The sequence below is a fragment of the Anticarsia gemmatalis genome, chromosome 1 (assembly GCF_050436995.1).
Source record: "Anticarsia gemmatalis isolate Benzon Research Colony breed Stoneville strain chromosome 1, ilAntGemm2 primary, whole genome shotgun sequence".
In the NCBI taxonomy this organism is placed as follows: Eukaryota; Metazoa; Arthropoda; class Insecta; order Lepidoptera; family Erebidae; genus Anticarsia; species Anticarsia gemmatalis.
Window position 1 is genome coordinate 11,107,830 of NC_134745.1, and position 20,368 is coordinate 11,128,197.

Here is a 20,368-nt window from a genome sequence, read left to right on the forward strand (position 1 = left end):
ACGCAAGTGTTCCTATTATTTTGCTAAAATAAACGACAGTCACGTATGACGAAATGTACCATAAAGGCCTTTTTGCGCCATTTCGGTGTGTGAGTCTTATTACGTTTCGGATCTCTACTAATCTTGAAAAAAATGTATCAAATAATACAAACTACGTAATATTTCCTTGATAATAAATTGTATTACTTATTAAAAATACGCGCTAAAAGGTCATAATTAAATGTCAAGAAACACGACTGTTTACATTAATTTATTAGCTGTCAACATTTTTATATTGGAAAAATAAATTCAAAATTTCCGCAAGTATTTCGTAAAGAACCATTTTTATTACCGAGCGGGGCTAATATAATTTGTGCTCGGAACAAACTTTGCTGATAAATATAATTAGTGTTAAAATAGGCTTTGGAAATTAACGAGCCGGGGAAAATAAACATTTAGCGAATGAATTATGATAATATTGTATTTATCTAGCCTGTAGTAAGTAGGTAGGTGGCGGGGAGGCGATTACGCGTGGTCCATAAATTATCCCAATTAATTACATCCCGTGATGGATCCCGGCGGTAATGTGCGGGCTAGTTGGCCAGAACTCGCTTGTATGCGAATATTCTCTGTTATGTAACACATCATTATGGCTAGGGTATTTTTTCTGCAATACAGTAGTCTTATATGGGAGCTGTATTTATCCAAAATTTTTTTACCTCTAGCAGTTTTAAAAAGACTATCGATATAGGGATTCATTTCAACAACAAATTCATGATATAATCGCAAAAAGCACAGTCAAATATGCTTGTCTGTAGCTTTATTAATGTCACGGTGTTTAAAAGCATCGTTTTAATAGTAATTAATGAAGACAGCCTGATGTAGTACGTGGAGAAGTTAATTCGATAAACGATCAACGATCTAAACGGACGCCAAACTAATGTGGTTTTGCTCTAATTACGAGATTCATGTGGCGAAATGAAGCCACAGCACCTAACTACGTCATCAATATTAATATTCTACTTCGAATGGGATCATTATCTTAGGGTAAACGATCTTATCTCGGTGCACGAGAGCTATTAATTTATGCCAAAACCAAGCGCCAACAGGTAAACTTGTGAAATTCATGAATTAATAGTTTGAACCACGGGTAAGTTTATCGCCTTCGGAGATTAAACCTAAAAGTGCTTGGAGCTAGTGAAAATAGCAAAGTTATTCATTCTTTCCGAGTCGCTATTACGTTAAGAGGAAAAGTTTAGAACTCGCTTTCTGAACGGATAATTAACAGAGTCAACTTCTCAAAATTACGTTACTCCATCACATGGCGGTGTTAGATGTAAAATAATGAGGTTATAATTTAAATTTCCATTTTCATAATTTTGAAAATATTTAACCCGTGTCTAATAAACCTACAAATGAAGTAAATTCGTATTAAGTACTTAATACAAATCTAACTACTTTTATTTTTATTTTTCCTTTTATTATAGGTCTGTGATCAGGCTCAAAATCAGTATTAAATAAATTCTCACCTTTCAAATTCAGTTTTGTGCGATAAGTACTTACACCTACAGCAGAAGCATTACGTAAAATGCAGACTTTAATCCTGAAGAACTTGTCAAAGTCAAAAGAACGAAGTCACCATTATGCTTAAAATCCTAAGTTTTAATCGAAAAGAAGTGAGACAAGTTGGTAGAATTACGATCTTTTAACATTACTTAATATTATGATGACTAAATGGCTTTATATTAAAGAAATCTTGAAGATTAGGAGATTATTCGATCTGAAGTAATTGTATTTTTTCTAATGAGAAGTTTACTTAAGCGACGATTTTTTATTAAGACTGAATAAAAATGGGTACATGTTACATCCCTTTAAACATAATGTTATACGTATAAAGCGTAAAATGTTACTGTGTTAAGTACCAGCTTGTAACAAGCAAAAATATTGTAAATCAAAAGAAAATATTATTGATTTTAACGAACAAAAAAAAAGACATTTTCTTTATTAAATTACAATAAAACCAAAATTAACCAGACAAACACTATCGAAGATAAAGTTTATAGAGATAATTTTATCATCAAATATCGATATTATTACCCGTACCCCCATTACCCGTTCGGTCCTCTGTCACGTCTGTTCCTCCCTAACCAAGAGCGACATGTAACTCGAAGGCAGCAGTTGTCAATGACGTTAAGTGCTGTACTGTGTATATTGTGTATAGCAAGACATGGCAATGTTACGTTTGAGTACCTTCTCCAAACTTCATAACTTGTCTTTGTAAGAGGGTAAAAGGTAAATATGTAGATGTCTATTGTTAAACTGGAGTTTTTGTGTTCTGTGTGTTAGGACATACACTGCTCTGCATTTTTTATAGTAAGAACATTTTTGCAGGGTTTTAATACTCGGTGCAAAACACGCCTAGTAGTGTAATAGTTTTGGATTCAATCTTTTTAGGGTGATAGAAGCTGACTGACCATAAAAAAGAAACAGTAGTAAAATTATTATTATAACAAGAACTTTACTTAAAAAAATATGTGCCTCTAAAGCGAAACGAGTATTAGCTTATGAATATTGAAGAATCGCAATTTTCACTACGATTCAACTAAAATATTCTTGATCCCTAGGGAGCGATTGGGAGGCGGGACCATTTTTTTAAGATTGTACGTTTTCATAGTATTTTTTACACTATTCTACCTGAATTTATATAAAATATATTTAACTTTAAAGATTTAGTTTTAACTCTATTTAATAATGTAAAAAATCATTAGGCAACTCACATGATGTTCCAAACTAATAGTCCATTGAAATGTTACAATTTGAGGGCCGAATATTGCATTTCTTAGAGGACGCAATTTTATTTTTGGAACATGTAGGGGGGGTCAATAGAAGCTTAACTTGAAGTTTGTGGGGTCGCCACACTTGTCCCCCGGCCGCCATCTTGGAAAAGGGGGTAGAAACACTTTTTTCGCTATATCTCGGAAACTATGCGTCTTACAATAATATTGTAAAAGCATAATTTGTAGCAAATTATTTTGCCTACAAATATGTCTCATAACTTTTTGTCCTAAATTAACAATTAAAGAAGTTATAAGCAAAAGAGTGAATTTTTTTTTACGAAAAATTTATTTCCGAATCCGGTCTATTTTGGAGCGCTGTTACTGAGTTTCTAATTAATGAAATAAAAAAAAATATAGGACCAATTTTTCCTCGAAAAATACTCTACAAGATTGGTCTGAGTTATTTTTTTTTAATTTATTCATATCAGCTTAGCCTTTTTTCCAAACTATGTTGGAGACGGCTTCCAGTCTCACCAGATGCAGCTGAATACCAGTGTTTTACATGGAGCCACTGCCTATCTGACCTCCACAACCCATTTACCTGGGATATAAAACGATACCCCTAGTTAAGACTAGTTGTCAGACTTTCAAGCTTCTGAGTACTGTTAACGACTGTCACATATCTTCGAAAATGACAGCCGGGACCCACAATTTAACATGTCTTCCGAAACAGGGAGGAACTCGATATGTGTTAGATGGTCACCCATCCACAAAACAACTTCGGCAAGCGTGGCTTAACCTCAGAGATCCATCCGCGCGGCTGTCGCTAAAAAAAGTTATAGAGCAATAAAGAAAATAATTATAAAAAAATTGCACTTTTTTGCTTATAACTTCTTTAATTGTTAATTTAGGGCTAAAAGTTATGAAACATATTTGTAGACAAAATAATTTGCTACAAATTATGCTTTGGCAATTTTATTGTACGATCTATAGTTTCCGAGATATAGCGAAAAAAGTGTTTCCACCCCCTTTTCCAAGATGGCGGCCGGGGGACAAGGGTGGCGACCCCACAAACTTCAAGTTAAGCTTCTATTGACCCCCCCTACACGTTCCAAAAATAAAATTGCGTCCTCTAATAAATGTAAATCTCATGTAACATTTCAATGGACTATAAGCAGAGATTCAAATTACGAGTCAATTTAGTAAAATATACAAAACTTTGTCTATGAAGTCTATAGCTTGCGCATTTTAATACAAAATGTACCAAAGTCTGTTTCTCTATTGGGAGCCAAGCTTAACAAGTATGCGACGTATTTACCTAATGATTTATAGTGACATAGGATAATCCTCTCTGATGTAGATGTTGTATACCTTAATTTATTTTGCGTGGTAAGTGGGCACGTAAAATGTCGGCCCCGGCTGTTATCATCAGCCTACAGTCGTTAAGCCAAGTAGACTATCAGACGGCTCTAATAATTCCTAACATTTGTCGGTCACCAACCAACTGAAATAAGAATGTGTTGTCATTAGTAACGTTTTTCTCGTGTGGTTTATGGCTAGTCTTACTTTAGGGTTTCCAAAGATACTGATCTATTCTTAATTTACTTATCTACTGCTGACAACAAATATTCTAGTGCATAAGACAACTTCTCTTAGTAGTAAAGTATGTGATTCGAAGTTACATCACAAATGCAATTATCCTTTCAAAGAGTTAATAAATTCCTACTCTTGTGTCTAATCGTTTACCAATCTGTAGTCAGCTACGACTACTTTTATTTGCAGTCACGTTCCAAACGGCTAAAAATATAGGCAGGTTTTTAAAAAAGCGTTTAAAAAGTTCCCGAGACACGGCTATTCTTGTAATTTATTCAGCAAATAGGTCACAACGGACTACTTTGCACATGAAGTAAAGTTAAATGTCTCTACAAGTACATGGCAATATGGCCTTCACACAAAAGAGCCCGGACAAAGAATTTCCCGCCCTATTTTTCTTTTGTTTCTTTTCTTCATATTTATTCAATATACGGGACAATGTAAATTGTTAAATTACAATAATTGATAGTGTGGGCTTTCGCGCGCATAAGCTATTACAGTCCTCGGATTTGCATGAGAAAATTCGTGCGAGGCGCACATTTGAAAGTGTAATTTATGAACCTCTTCATTTTGTTTCTGTGCAATCTAAATTGTTACGAAGTAGCTTTTCAGAGCACAATTATACGACGTATATTTACTATCAAATATATTTTGCGCAATGTTTAGCAATGCATTTGTCCTAGATTGGCTGGTGATTACTATTTTATAAATAATTATGTCAGTGTAAACAAATTACTCCGTTAAAACTCATTTACTTACATAAAAAATAATAAATGGGCGAAAAAACCTTGTAAAAGGCTGTTTTAATTTTTCTCATCAATTCTTCAATGGACACGGACAGCAGGTTAATTGACACGTTGAATGATTAATCATACATCTACGCTGAGTTGGCTGAATAAACTGTACATACAAACATATAGTTGATAAGCAGGTCCGAATAAATTCGTACACCGCAGCGCTTTCAATTCAATATTCTTTCAAAGACTTGTGGTCGGATCTGGGGCTCCATTTGAAATTATAATCAGAGCAACGTTTTTTTGCTTGAATAAACGGCCACCAGCTAGAAAATCTAGTGGCTCTGATAAATTGGACACGTCACGAGTAACCACAGCGTGGTGGTCCGATTGATTAGTTTAAATCTCGTAAATCAGTTGTCAGTATCGTTCGGTGAACTTTTTATACGGTCGGATTAAGATTTTGGTATCCAGCGGATTTGTCCCCAAATCTGTTTTAGCAGGGCGGTTGGCTCTCGTCCAAATGGCGTTCCACCATTAACCGTGCCCTAATTTTCTTTTCGACTAAAATTATATGGTCCATGATAGAATTGAGAAGTTTTATCAAACTCATTTGTCGATACTCCACCAGTATACTAATGAGACGCTTTCGAACATTAAGCTATTACATGTGAGGCGTGTGCCAAGAACGCTTTTAGTTATAATGTGTGGCCTTGTGTAGTATAGTGTAAGGATCAGCGCCGGATGTAGCGGTGTTTTGGTACAAATAGTATGTAAAGCCGGAAGACGCTAAGGTGAGGCGGTAGTAGTTTATGTATTTTGTAACGGTTTAACGGAAGCACTATGCTAAGCTTCAATAAGGGTTCATTGCTAATCGCTTTATCTTTGTTAGATCACCTCGCTTGGTACATTTAACTAAATCTACTATCTAGATTTCTTTCTTACAGTCGCAAGTAAAACCCACAGCATATTGTTTTTTTTTTGTTCAACAAAAAGAAGACAACTAGATATTCCATATTCATGAAGTTTGTGAGATTTCCTCAGAGTTCAATAAATTAAACAAACATTGCACAATTTGAATATGTAGGGAGAAAATCGAATTTATGCGAACAAACTTTGCCGCGGAGATGAGCTTAATAAATAATCTGCAGATTTTTCCTTTGACACTTTAGAACTCTGTTCTCGATAGGTATAATTTGGCACCAAGGGAGTATTGGGTCACGCACACTGGTATATCATATAAAATATTGAATATCATCCCGTTCTACATGCTTCTAACAGATTTTCTATGAAAAATATTCTATTTATTTTATGCATGTATTTTGCTATTCATATTTTGTGTGATTTCTGTTTTACGAGTGAATTTATGCTCCCTATAAAAACGAACTCGGTATTCGAGGCACGCGCTAGTTTAATTACTAACGTTGAGTTTGAATTTATATTGAATAACTTTATAGGCGCCGGGATATATGACGAAATGTTCCGGATTTACCGTATACTTAGCCGAATATACGAAGTTTAAGACAACAATTTGCGGAATTGGACTAACAAGGATATTTGCTTACATATATATTTTCATTATTTAATAATATCGCAAACAATTTTTTTCACTTAGTTGGAGTCAATAGGTACAACAACATACAATTACAATAATACAAATACAATCAATAGCAACGAAAACTACTTACATTAACTAAAAAACTGTAATACACTTTTCTCTATATCAAAGAGAAACCCTATACCGGAAACCTTTTAACATACGTAGCAAATACGAGTAATAGGTATGGACGGTATTCCGAAAGTACTCATTAACAAAAACAGAACATTAATGAACTCTTAGTAGGCGCGACACAAAATTAAAACGTTTACTGAGAAAAAAAGATTTATTGTCAAAGAAGCCAGGAGAGCAACAGTAACTTTGAATAAAAAGGTTTTTGTTAAATTAATTGTCGTTTGATAAAGGACGATAAAAACTCATTATTTTATTTGAAACAAAACTTGACGGGGGCTGCCATGAAACAAAAATAGATTGTTTTCTGTTGTTAAAATCTTTTAAGTTTCCATTAGACGATTCTTTTCCTTAAATAGATTTATGATAAAAGGTAAAAGTATGATTAAGGAGTACTTGGAAACATTTGGGAAAGTTGGGAGTTTCCCCCTATTCTGTGAGATGAAATACGCGTTTCAATAATAGCCAACTTAGTACAGGTTCTTATAAATATTTCATACCACTTTGATGCTTCGCGTTTGTTTCATAAACTAGAGTTGCCGTTATAAATCGCCAAATTACCTGAAACAAGAAAAAAAGTAGTAAGATATTAAATACAAAAATCAGCATTCAATGCAGACTGGTACCATTTAAATTTAAGACTAAAATCAATCACAAAAATCTGTTTTAACACTAACAATAGAATTTTGTAATTGATATTAGTCTTTACCACAATTTCTCTTCTTTTCCCCAGCTTGTAACCTTTCCGATCGCCATTCAGCACAGACTTTCATGTATCATTATAAAAGTTATAAGGAAACTAGCGGAGCATCCTTAACGATCCTTAATCACCTATTTGGACGCGCGTTTCTTTCTTCTGTACAATATGGCGGATACGGAGGAACGTCCCAACATCGTTACAGCAGCTATAATAACCAAATTCATGGCGACGTAATGTTGTTATGGTTCCTTTAACTTATACTTTGTTTGTTCATAGTTTTTCCTAAAGGTAAATAGGTTTGTAAAGGCCTATTATAATAGTAAGAAGTCATTTTCCCAAAGTATGTATGTCATTCAGTCTTTGAGGTAACAAAAAGATATAGGAGATATAGTCTTTGAGGTAACATAAAGCAAGTACCGTCTTTTACGATCTCGAGAAGTGTACTATTGTACTGTACACAAATAATAGAGGTGTTCATTATAAATGTTCAGCGGAACAATATAAAGTGGAAGTAAAAAGTTGGACGTAATAACGAAGAATACTCTAGTAATGGCAGCCGAAGCTACAACTTGTCTGAAGCAAATCGAAACTACTTACTCAACTGAATTGAAATAATTAAAAAGTAATATAAGATAGAAGTTGTTTTAACGGTTAAAGAAAATATCGTGAGGGAGTCTGAACACTCAAGAGTTCTGCAAACAATTCATCATTAGAGGCAAATTGTTGCGGTTTCTTACTTCGCACTTAATGTAGTAGACTATGGGCTGACCCATTTTATATGGAAGAGAAGATTTGGCGTAGAAGTGGGAAGATAAATCCTTCAAATTAATTGAAATTTAAGTGCACTTTTGCCCAAGTTAACATCCATTTCATTCAAAGCAAATGCAATTATCGTGAAGGATAATATCTAAACTAATATAAGCTCAACTCAAACATCCATACTCCGCAAAAGCTTTTAGTAGTTTAAACTAAAATTAATTTAGAGGTTCCCCACAGAGGGTCACTAATCATGGTTAGATTTGCATAGTTATGATCTTAATTGCATGAGCTGAACATTATTTTGGGGACGAGGACAACCTTCACGCTTATACGTCATACATATGCTTTAAACTATCAAAAGGCTTGCTACTTAGAAATAAATATCAATTATCAAGATCATTTTGGTAGCGCATTATACAAATAGTTAAAAATATTTTCATCGTAAGCGAGCTGTTTAAATAACCATATTAAATTTTATTCTTTCGCACTCGCTGTAATACGCGACCACTCTTTATAGCTATGAAGTAATTAAACTACTAAGGATTGTAAAATTATTAATTAAAAGTAAAACGTTTCGCGAACTGAGTTTCAGACTCCGTACGTGATATGTTTTATATATTCGTTTTGAAGAAGGAGTATGCAAAGGATTAATAAAGCGGCTCCTTTAAGTTTCATTACTCAGCTTGATACAAAGTGCCTCCAGGAGCCGCGTGTGGTAAAGTGATACTTAAGATTCTAGACATTATAATGATTGGAGTATTTTGTTAGGATGCCACGCCATTGTTTTATACATTAGTCTTCATTACTTCCAGAGAAAACCGAAAAATTATACCGCGTATTTTCTAGTAACGATTATGTAATCTAGCAGCAAAAACGTCTCTGTTTTATAAATTTATTGAATCTACAGAAAATTGGAAAGGCAAAATGTAAAAAGGTCATTTTAAAATTCTGTTTTCATGCAAGATGGATGAATTTAAAACCAATTCGTACGTTGAAGCGAAAAGCTTAAGGATAGACGTCGTGTTTGAAGCGTAATCTTCTTTCATCGTTGCAGCTGCTCTACTTTTGAAACTCGAAAAATTCTCACCTAAAAACAGTGCTCTGTATTACGTAAACTCAGCAAAACTCGACTCGTTTCGGTCAGCGTAGAACTACAAAGCGACATTATTATCAAATTAAGTCGTTAGAGCTCTCCTATTCTAGATAAATACTATATACATAAAAGATAATGAACGTTGTTCGTTTTAGTTTGTTCTCGATATTGGAAAGGGGAGTGTGTTTGTATTGATAAAAACGGTTGTAGCTCAGGTGTGTACACAAAGAATCGGAAACGTGTAGCAGTGCTTGTATGGCCTGTTGTTTTAAATGTGTCACCAGTGTTTTTGTTATTGAATACAATATTTATAGAAAATATTAGCATGATAAGGAGCTGTCTTAGCGATTATGCTATTCCGTCTTATCTTTTTGTATTGAGTTACTATATAGTTCTTAACAATGGTAATAATATTGTAACATAAATTGCAAAAAATAATACAATCACGAAGCTACAAAACACAAAGCCATTTCAAACTGTCATCGAGTTCTAATGGTAATACCCAAGCGTCGGGATTAAATGTTCAGCGTACTAATGCAGATCCGCGGAGAGGCAAACTAGAGCACTTTTATAATGTACCGGCGGCATGCTCATGTCTACTTACGAATAAGAACAATGCTTTCCTTTCTGCCAAGCCTTTACCTTCCACCTTTAAGCCTCCGCTCCGCCTTGATAACGTGTCAGATTATTCTTTGATCTTTTCTCCATACAAAATTGTCACTTGTAGAATGCGAGATTGTTAACGCTCGTTTTCGACGATGTGATTATATATAACATGGTGATAAACTGTTAGTTTTCAAAATAGTTGGCATTTTACTAGTCACTAGAAACAATCTTAATAGGGTCAGGATCTTATGCTAAAAGGTTACCGACTCGAGTGGTAAATAAAACAAATTGGACTGACAAATCATGATATTTTACGCCGATCGTTCACCAAGAGATATGGCGGTCTTGCTATTAGCAATTGCGAGGCGAATCGTAAAATCTAATTGTTTCCTTTCGACTCATCTTCGGCCCGTGAGAGTTTGGGTTCACAAGATTGGAAGTACCGAGTTTGAACTGAAAACATAATATTGACTATTGAGAAAATGTTGTAAAGATAAGTCAAGACCACAATCATAGCGCTTTGAAATGCCCTTCTCATTCGGGACGACCAGACCCGAGTTCACAGACTAGAACAGTTTATATAAAGGCCACTTCAACGTTCCTATAATAACTCAAAGAACAAATAACCAGAAAATAGATTTGGGCAAGTTTTAGTGCGATCGCATTATTTAACCCTTTCTGAATATTAGCTATAGAGCTGTAGGCAAAGGACGGCGCCAATTTATTATGTACACAAGTAACTAAGGACAGGGTCGAAGTTTTGGCAAGGCATGAGGATTCGGAATCAATTTAAAAAGTTTAGAACGAGACTTGTAACTTCAGCGACCCGCCCTAAATGTAAGAAACGAACTGGGACGAACGTATAACTGCAGACATTAAGAAACCAAGAAGTATCTCTCGGACGCTCCACCTTTAAGCTGTTTCGATAGTTCTGAATTAAAAAGTTTTATCTTTTATGGGCACTCGAGCTAAAGGTTAACGTGTAAAATATACGGAACCTTTTTCTTGGTTATAAAGAGATTTTCATGGGCCTTTTCTTGGGTGTTTGATTAGACTTTTGAACAGGTTTAACGGCTTAGAGTTTTAACATATTGCGCTGTTTAGCGTGAAAGCGTTAAATATGTTTGCGGCATTTTTGTTGATGCGATTCGATTAGATGATGCAGACTAGATTGAGTAAGTGTTAGATCATATCAGCTACCACCTAACAAACCTAATTTAAAATATAATGTGGGATTACTACACGAGTATCCGCGATATTACAATCAGCAGAAGTCCTGATGATCCTTTGATAAGCAGGACAGTCGTTCTCATATTTTCGTTACGTAACCGTTTAAACTTTATTAGATGAAGCTGAAGTCTAGAAACAGAGTTGGAGAAATCAAATAGGCTTTATCAGCAAAATCTTGCAAAAGGAAACCCTTTTGGTACTACCTACATAGATAGTCGGGAGCTTTTTGGCACGTCCCATTATCTCCGAATAGCTGGCCATCGCAGAGTAATCTAGAACGCGGCGTAATCGAATTACTTCGAAAAAATAAACTGGCACGAAATACACGGCGCTGGCCCCGACTCGCACTTGCCCGGTTCCTTAATGCGATTCAAAGTGGATAAGCGAGCTAATAAGCGAAAATGGCTCTTGTCACCGAGTAATTTCCTGTATTCAGTGTACGAGTATCTTATTTTCCTGCAAATACAACCAATTAATGTCGAGACGAGAATTTATATCTCATATTTTACATTTTGTACGCAAAACTTCTTTGTTTGCCGCGAATATTAAATGTTTAATATTGAATGAGGTTGGCAATTAAGGGGTAATTAAGACTGGTATGAATATCGTGGTGCAGAATGGGCAATATTTGATATTGTTCGACAAAAGCGATTGCGGCTATTCGAAAGCGTGTGATTAACTGCTAACTGGCGTTATTTAACGCTGAAGAGGGTTATCGTTTGTGCGATGTATTAACGCAAATGAAGAGGAAATAGTTTAGAGAGATATCCGAACAAAAGCTATATTATGTATGTATGTCGGATCGCATTGTACTGATTGTAAATTGTTGGTGACAATCGCGTGCCTTATTGCAATAAACATTATGCAAATCAATCTAGATCTATTTATACTAACCGTACATTGAGTTACGAAGATTTAATTTTGGTTCGAGATACGATCTCCTATCATAATTTAACTCCTTGATATTTAAATTAAAATATTTTTGTCATGTATTTATAGTGTGACAAGAATCAAGCAAAATCAAAAAGCGTAAAAATAGAGTCTTAGTAAATAGACTAATAGATTTAAAAAACGAGACCGCTGATAAGACACAGGCGCCGTACACGCAATTTATGGCCGATAAAATAAATTGAGCCTCTATACCGGCGACATGGAAACTCGTAACTGTTGTTAGAAATAACAAGTGACCGCGGTCGAATCCTGTCGTTCATTCACTGAGCCTTTTGTACTTAGACAAAGAGAGTTTAGTGTTAGCCGTCAGCGGCCGGAACAATACCTACGCGGGTAGATAAAATAAACTTTGACAATTGTTCAACGATGTGAAAAATTAACTGGGTCCTTACATAGTAAGTGGTGTAACAACTTGTATATGTGTCGTTACTGCGGTGTTTTAACGCACAAGGCGGGGACAATTCCCTTGTAATATCACAAGCTGTTGGTTTTGAGGCTGCGTGTAATGATCTTTGCTGTAATGTAACGGTTTTGGGTTGTATAAGTAGTTGACTGTTTAGAGAACAGTGTTTCGGTTTTGGATAGGGGTTGAAACCGTGTGTTTGGTATACTTAGAAATTATTTTATAGCCTGGTGCTACAGAACAGTTATGTTGAAATGAGCAAGAATTTGTCAATACGTAGCTTTAAAAAAATTGCGATCTGACTCTTATCCACGATTAGAGACTGGTATCTGATAATGATATAATAAAGAAGACTAAAATATGATCCATCACACACAGGCCAAGCCCAAAAATACGCGTAACGATGGAGGTCTATCAGTTAAAACCGGTAGGCGTCAGATTAAGGGTGATCTTTTGGTAGTTCTAGACTGAGCATCTTCTAAAAGTACGCTGTTCAGCAAAAGTAAAACCTTAATATGACATGACCCATTTTTTACTCAAAGAAAAAAAATTAAGATTGAAGCTAAAACCTTCGACTGTACTATCCTTTTATTTTACTAAAATTGGCACTTTATTTTTACTTATTCCCGAAGTACGAAGGCGCTTAGGACTAATGAGTATCGTCGGCTATTACTATCAATGTTTGCTAGAGTTGTTAGATATACAAAACTTAAAATAAAACTGATATTCAATACTACCTTTGCCCTATTTAGATTTAACGAGATCTTAATTTGAATAAAAACCACAGAGGAAATCTTGAAGCTTTCCACAATTGAATAAACGTAAACGAATCAGAACTCAAAATGGATCGATGTAGCTCATTAGACTCAGTAATTGGATAGGTGATTATAAAAATATGCCTAGCTATGATTCAAGCGCTTTGTCGAGTGTCGTCGACGGCTAGTTGAGTTGTCGGCCCTTCGTTTACTAAAGGACGTTTCATTCAGTCAAGTTTAATTTATTAAAGTTTTTTAGTACCACGATCTCGTTGTACTACTGTTGATTGAGTGGAGATTTGAATACGAAATTATTTGTAAAGAGACGTTCAGATTTCGGTACGTAGGATTGATATGACGTGATTTACATAACTGGGAAAGTGACGCGAATATCTAATGAAGAAGTGCGGTAATCAAGAGCTTTACTTTGTTATAAGATTTAGTGTACCATTTTATTCAGTCATAAAACATACTTTTAAATTTGGTGTATTTTAAACGAAAAATGTAAAACTAGAGTAAAATCTTCATTGAAAACTAAAAAACGAGGTTCTTTGTTTCGCGTTCCGTCAGTTCAGAGTTTAAAGATCATTTCATTTTAATTAAAAAAATAGGTCAAAAAAGTGTAGTGCTATAGAACGAAAAGAATTTCTCGCGCCTACTTCCAAGGCGTCGGCTTATACATCTATGTATACGAATATGGGTCCCTGGCTAAGTGACGACCGTGTAAATTGATCGATAAAGTTAAGCAATATTGGTGCTTTCAACTTTTAGAGGGTCGACCATTTTAGTAAATGTCCCTCCACGTAAAGTGTCTTGAACATTGCTCGAAATAAGTACGCTAAAATATTTTGAATTACATACTATAGAGAATTGTTATTCTCTTAAGTTATTAAGGTTAAATAATAATGGTTGGAAAAACCAGGGTCCGGTAAGGCGATTCTTGGAAATGTTGACACAAAAAATAATTTACATACATGATCAAAAGGATCTCGCACGTAATTATCAATTATTTATGGCTCATCATTGTCCACTTAGTGTCAGTTCAACATCATTATTGCGATATGCGATTATGCGATTTATACTCTTTATAGTACCTAACTGTTGTAGGCTTAGATGTAAAGTGTTATCTAAATATTATACTACTAGACCCTTGATATTTTGCCATTTTTTTTACAGAAGCATGGACATAAACTGTAATGTAAAAGTAGTCACTGTCTTTAACTTCTATTGTTACAACAGTAATATTTTTAAGTGCTACTTTATATAGATCGACATAATAATTCAATGATCTTAGAGTAAGTATTCAATGATCTTAGAAAATCTTTACATGCAAACAAAGTCACAGAAGATAATAATTCTATAAATAGAAGTAAACGGTTTGTTGCAATCACGTTGCTGACACCGTGGTAAGCTGGTTGCGGCTTCGAAGTGCGAAGCCTTACTTAACAGCGGTGTATTTCCGTATTGTCTTTCCTTCGCCTTGCCTCGGGTTAAGGTTGCTATGAATTATTGATCTCAAGGGTACCGTCCATTATAAATAGTCGCAGCTGTTTTGTTTCACGGTAATGAAAGTGTTGTATAAAATGTTTCTCAGGTAAATTTATGTTATCATTAAGGAAAATGCGTGTGAAATTTTAATATTTATAATTGCAACCTTTTTTTATTTTTTTTATGGGAGGTATGCGTAAATAGAAAATGGGGGAAAGTGTGACCTAAATTCACTTTTTGGCGCAATATTTCGCTAATGAAGTATAGATGATTGTGTTGTTTGTATGAGATATACCTTTCTTTCCCGGGGAGGTGCAGTTGCTCTTGTTCGAGGGAGACTTGGTTTCTGCCGCCGCCATCTTCTCTTTTTCGGCAGCCATTGCTAAGCGCAGTTCACACTAGAGACGTCCGAATTTATAACACGGCCACTCCGCAGCTCATTCCTGTCTTACCGAGGACCGAACAAACGTTAATTTTTAAACTGTGCTGCATACGACCGCACCCAAGGACCACAAAAACGACTATTATGGATAATGAACGATGAGTGATTTCCGATGACTAAAATTGGCAAATAGCCAACCGACTATTGACTTTAGCTGGTAAAAATTATAAAATCGAGCACCGGACTAACATGATTACTAATATTTGTTTATAAAGATAAGTGAGGTGTACTCGTAGTCGGAATGTTCTTGATATTTGTAGCGTGTGCTTCAAGTTTACGTATAAGTATTTAGTTGTACGTGATGTATTAATTGGCGCGGTGACGCGGCCAGTCTGTTTATAATGAGCTAGTTGCTCGGCCCGCCAGTGTTAATCACAATACTAGATTAGTTGACTCTCGCTAATCGCATATTAAACATGTTACAAGTAATTAGCATCTCGGAAAAAGGTCAAAATGCCTACTGGTTGACAAAGTCTGTGTTTGCTCGCTCATTATTAAAACTGTTGCTAGTTTCTCATATATTAATAGTAATATGTGATCTTTGTATGCTGTTCCCGGAAATTTCGAGTTTGTTAAAGTTATAACTAAGTTAAATATGTATTTTTATATTATACGGTAAGCGCGATTAATGTTGCCTGAATTGTACTGTGAGACGAAATGCCGTCTTATATTTTTTCTTTGTTTAATAATATAATAATGAAATGTGTTTTCTTAACGGGATAGTAATTCATGTGGATGTGTGAAATGCTTTTCCTTAATGATCAATTAGTGTAAGTATATTTGTTTTTTTTTTAACATCTTGGTCATATGAATAAATATAATAATATCAATAGATTTTGAAATGTAGCTAATTATAGTGAGTAATGACTTATCCTCTATTGTTTGTTGAAACAATTATTTGCATGACCTACTTTATGAGTGCTAATTGCTACACAACTAATATGAGACAATAACGTGAAACAATATATGACTATTCATGTGTTTATGAATGATCTATGGGAAAAATATGCTCTTAGAATGAATGTATGACAGGAAAATGCCACTGACACTATTCTTTGTTTGAAAATTTCCATGCAACATCTACTTCAGGCAAGATTATAATTAATGAGACCTGTAAAACGATGAAGTAGGTATTCAAAAGTTCTATTTGTATCCGCTTAATTCGCCTGTTAGTGAAAGAGCAAGACGTTTCATTCCCTTTTGTGCTCTAGCGGGAGAGTCTTAAAGTCGGAATTTCTGTGAACTACATCGGAACTACGGCGGACGGCTCGTTCTCGTAGATTGCAGGCTATGTGTGTAGCAGCTCGTAGCATAGACTCACTCGAATTAAACGAACAATTGAGATAAACGTCCCGTTTATTTTATTGATAAGCAACCTTTCAATACATGTGAGCGTCTTCACGACACAATAAACTGTAAGCAGCGATGTGAACCGTGCATAACAATCGGAAACCTTCGCCAATGTCACGACAATTGTGCCGAGGGCCACTGACACACATAACCTGTCAATAGGTACGCACGAAATCTCAAACGTTACGTAAGCCACGATTATAACCTGCAACACTGGCGATTACTGTTATTGTTGTGGGCGCGAGATGAGATGCAGGGGTTTGTGGACCTTAGGGCGGGCGGCGAGCGAGCTGGGTCGGGCGGGCGGCGCGCGGCGTGCCTCGTGCGTCGTGCGGAACGCGTGGAGCTCGCGTGCGGCGCGCGTTCGGGACGCGCGCGTCGGTGCCCGGCTCGCCGGAGGCTGCGGCCCGGGCGGGATCGATGCGGGCGGCGGGCGGCGGCGGAGTGCAGCAGCTGGGAGGCTGCGCCGCGCCCCGCGCCGCCCCGCGCCGCGCGCACCGACGCGCGCACGCGCCCGCCAGCTCGCGGGCTCGCCGCGCCGCCGCGCCGCCGCGCCGTCGCCGCCGCCGACGACGTTTCAATTCCCTCTTCATCCCGAACTGATTTACGATACGTTCCATCTTGTAATGATATTTTTTTATCTAAGTCTGCCACTGGTAGGTTTATGATGAATTTTTTGCTGTCGACCGAAGAGGCTATTTTCGTAAAAATACCCCGAGATAAGCCAGCGCGATTAAGCTTCCCGCGCTACGGCTCAGCATCTCTGACTACTGTCTTGTTTGTCAAGCTCCGAAATAAAACATTTTCATTACGGTACGTCTTAGCGGTATATATTGGGGGTACCGTGGAATACTGCCAACGGTACACTGACTTCGGATCTCGATAGCGGCGTGTCTTATCGGCTTTAATGGAGGGTCGCCACTTCAGTTCTCCCCTCGACGGCCGAAAGTGTCGGTCGGTACTGTCGGTAGGTTGTTTTGTTAAGGTAGGTTCAATTATATAAGGTACATATACCAACGGGATCAATGTTGGACCCTTTCCAGAGTAGTTGTTAGGTAATTATATTAATGAAGGCTGTCTGTGTGGTTCTATGTCATGTTTCAGTCCACATAAATGATAAGGTCGGACGTATCTAGTAATTTCGCTGTAGGTTCTTATTTTATTTAACCTTTGGGCGCGTTAAATAACCTTTTTGGGTCAACAACTTTCTAACTTTACCGCTGAGGGTATTCACTATCAAAAGTTGGGGTTAAATGTGACGAGAGTTTATTGGGTTCGTAGTATGGGAGTTGTTGAGCTCACGTTCGCACCGTTGTGACTCCCGTAAGCCTCTAGTGACACTGAGCAACGACGGCTTTGTCCGCATTCACGTTGCATTCTATGACACTCCCGGCCGAAAGCTCTCCGGTAATGAAGAATTCATATCAAATGCTTTATGGATACCTCGAACTTTATTTATGTTCAACAGAAATTCGGCAGATGGGACATTAAAAGGATGATGGAGCATTACGATGTACCTTCTATTTGCGACACTACTGCAGTATATAAGGTATGCCCATCTCCGCTCTCCATTTATAGGCATATCGTATGGATATTTGTTTTTTAAGCTATCATTAACTGTATCTTTAAATGGGACGCAGTTGCATGAATAAAGTCATCATTGATTATTATTGTATAATCGATGATTATATAATATTCCGATCGAATAATGTTATAAATGAGATGTATAATATAGCGAACAGCGACCGCCTGAACATTATGTTCAGCAGGGAAACTTTGCAGCCCTATCGTTTTCATGAAACTAAAAATTCTCCTTTGTTCGGTAATGTTGGCAGGGTATCGGAAAATCGAAAAAATAAGTACTTTAAGCAGCTCGAGCCAATTTCTGATTCGCTTTCATTAAGTAAAAATATAGGCAATCAAATTACAGTAAGAAATAAACAGGCTCCGGGTTATAGGATCGTTTTGTAGATAACTATTTTCTTTAATGTGTTCGCTCGTTTGAAGCATTCCTTATTCTAAGTTGTACTTGGGGTAGATTGTTTTATCCGCTGAAAATGTATTAATGCTCTCTACTTTATCCTTGATGGTCTTCGTTGCTATATTATTACTGGCATCTAACATAAAACGAAATGGTTCTCATTACAAAAATAGAATATAAATTGTTATTAAATGTAGCATTCGTTCAACATTTTATTCTACTACATTGAATTATGAAGAAAAACAGCTAAAGGGTTAATTAAATGACTTGCTTAATATGACCAAAGTATTTTGTCATTTAATGTGCATGTTTTGAGTTGCAAGTTGATACAGTAAATAAGGTTTCAATATTTAATTCAATGTGCAATGTGCCTTAAGTAGTGTAGCCGAAAAATATGTTATACTACTTAAAATTGAACCCGTTGCTTTCCTATTGACAATCGCATTTAACTGTTGCATTTATTTTGTTGACCATTCGTGAATGGACGCCAATAACACTGGCTTTCATTGGAAACCAGTTTAAACCGCTGCGTAAGCCGTGGGCATATGTAAGCGAAATTATAATTGACTAAGTTGGTTTCAAACCCATATTAAAATGGTGCCCGGAGTATTTGTTGTCACAGAATTTCCAGTACTTTACAATCATATCGAGGTTCTATACAGTTTTTTTGTGCATTAGTAATATGACTGCAAAATCTATGTTCATATTTTTACATTAACAAAAATTAATAACCGGTTTGAGCATATTAATGTACAAAGTTTATTTTTTCTTCGGAAATTCAGCCGCTTCCAATAAGGCTTCATCTCACAGCCGGAGGCAACGAAAAACAATAATCTTTGTCAGTTCATATTAAGGTAAAAAGAGTAGCAGAACGAAATGCTAACTGAGATTTGTATCGCGTCAAATATCCCTTTTATCAAAGCGAGTGGAATATTTTTCGTTACAAAGGCAGCATGTCCAGTGGCAGGAAGTATTCAGAGCGGCTCGAATCACTGCCTCTCTGTCCCTCACGTACTCAACTTTGAATGTAAAGCCTCTGTATTTTAATTTTTTGTCGCTTTCCCTTTAACGTGTCAACGATTCTCTTATGTGTAAGTACTTTACTTTGCCTTTTTAAAACGGTGATCTGCGACGTCAAAACTTTAATACTTTGTAATAATCACGTGTTTCCTAACATTTAATTTTCGTGACTCTTATTTAATACGCGATAATTATTTGAGTAATAAGATCAAATAATATGTAAGTATTCAATTAGAATGTGGTTAATTTTACTATAATATATTGAACTCGAGTCGTGAAATCATTCAAAGAGTCAAAGAATAATATGCTGTTTCATGTAGTATTTGAAATTTCAAATCTCTCGAGCAAAGTCGGTTGAAATACGATCAAATTCCGAACAACAAAGAGTTTTACAGAAGATGTTTGATAGTACTATGTAAGTAGGACACGAGAATCAATGTTCATCCTATACCTTTGAGAGCCCTTTTCGTGAACAGCAGACGTGACATATCGAAACACGTTTTTTATTTACGTTTCGTATGAAACCCTCAATCCACTGAAGTAGTTTAGCTGAAACCTTTTGACTTTGGTACTGAGTTGACCGGATTGCCTTGGGAGAATTATACCGTGGAATGAGTGGTTCGGGCCCCGATCGAATTCGTCTCGTTACGTGACAACGCCGCTTCCGTGTTCGGTGTCGTGTCGTGAACAGGTATTGGTATTTTATTGGGCGAGATGAGACGATAGCTGAACTCGATTCGTACGTATCTTCGAGTGGTCGGGTTGCGTATCGTACATA

The 20,368-nt window shown here is 36.3% G+C and overlaps 1 protein-coding gene across 9 annotated transcripts in view; it reads right to left on the reverse strand.

Moving 5' to 3' along the window:
- The window catches only part of kcc (solute carrier family 12 member kcc), a 105,549-nt gene that overhangs the window by 33,308 nt on the left and 51,873 nt on the right, over positions 1–20,368 (reverse strand). For 3 of the 9 annotated variants that reach the window (XM_076119867.1, XM_076119874.1, XM_076119808.1), the window contains exons 1-2: positions 16,858–17,031; positions 15,093–15,240 (exon numbers count right to left, since the gene is read on the reverse strand). The exons of 1 other annotated variant lie outside the window; for it this stretch is intronic. In XM_076119867.1, coding sequence (XP_075975982.1) covers positions 15,093–15,177 — 85 coding nt within the window. In that variant the 5' untranslated portion in view covers positions 15,178–15,240; positions 16,858–17,031. Of the gene's footprint in view, positions 1–15,092; positions 16,202–16,794; positions 17,032–20,368 lie in introns of those variants that run through there. 5 more of the 9 variants (XM_076119841.1, XM_076119817.1, XM_076119825.1 and 2 more) reach the window with 5 other exon arrangements.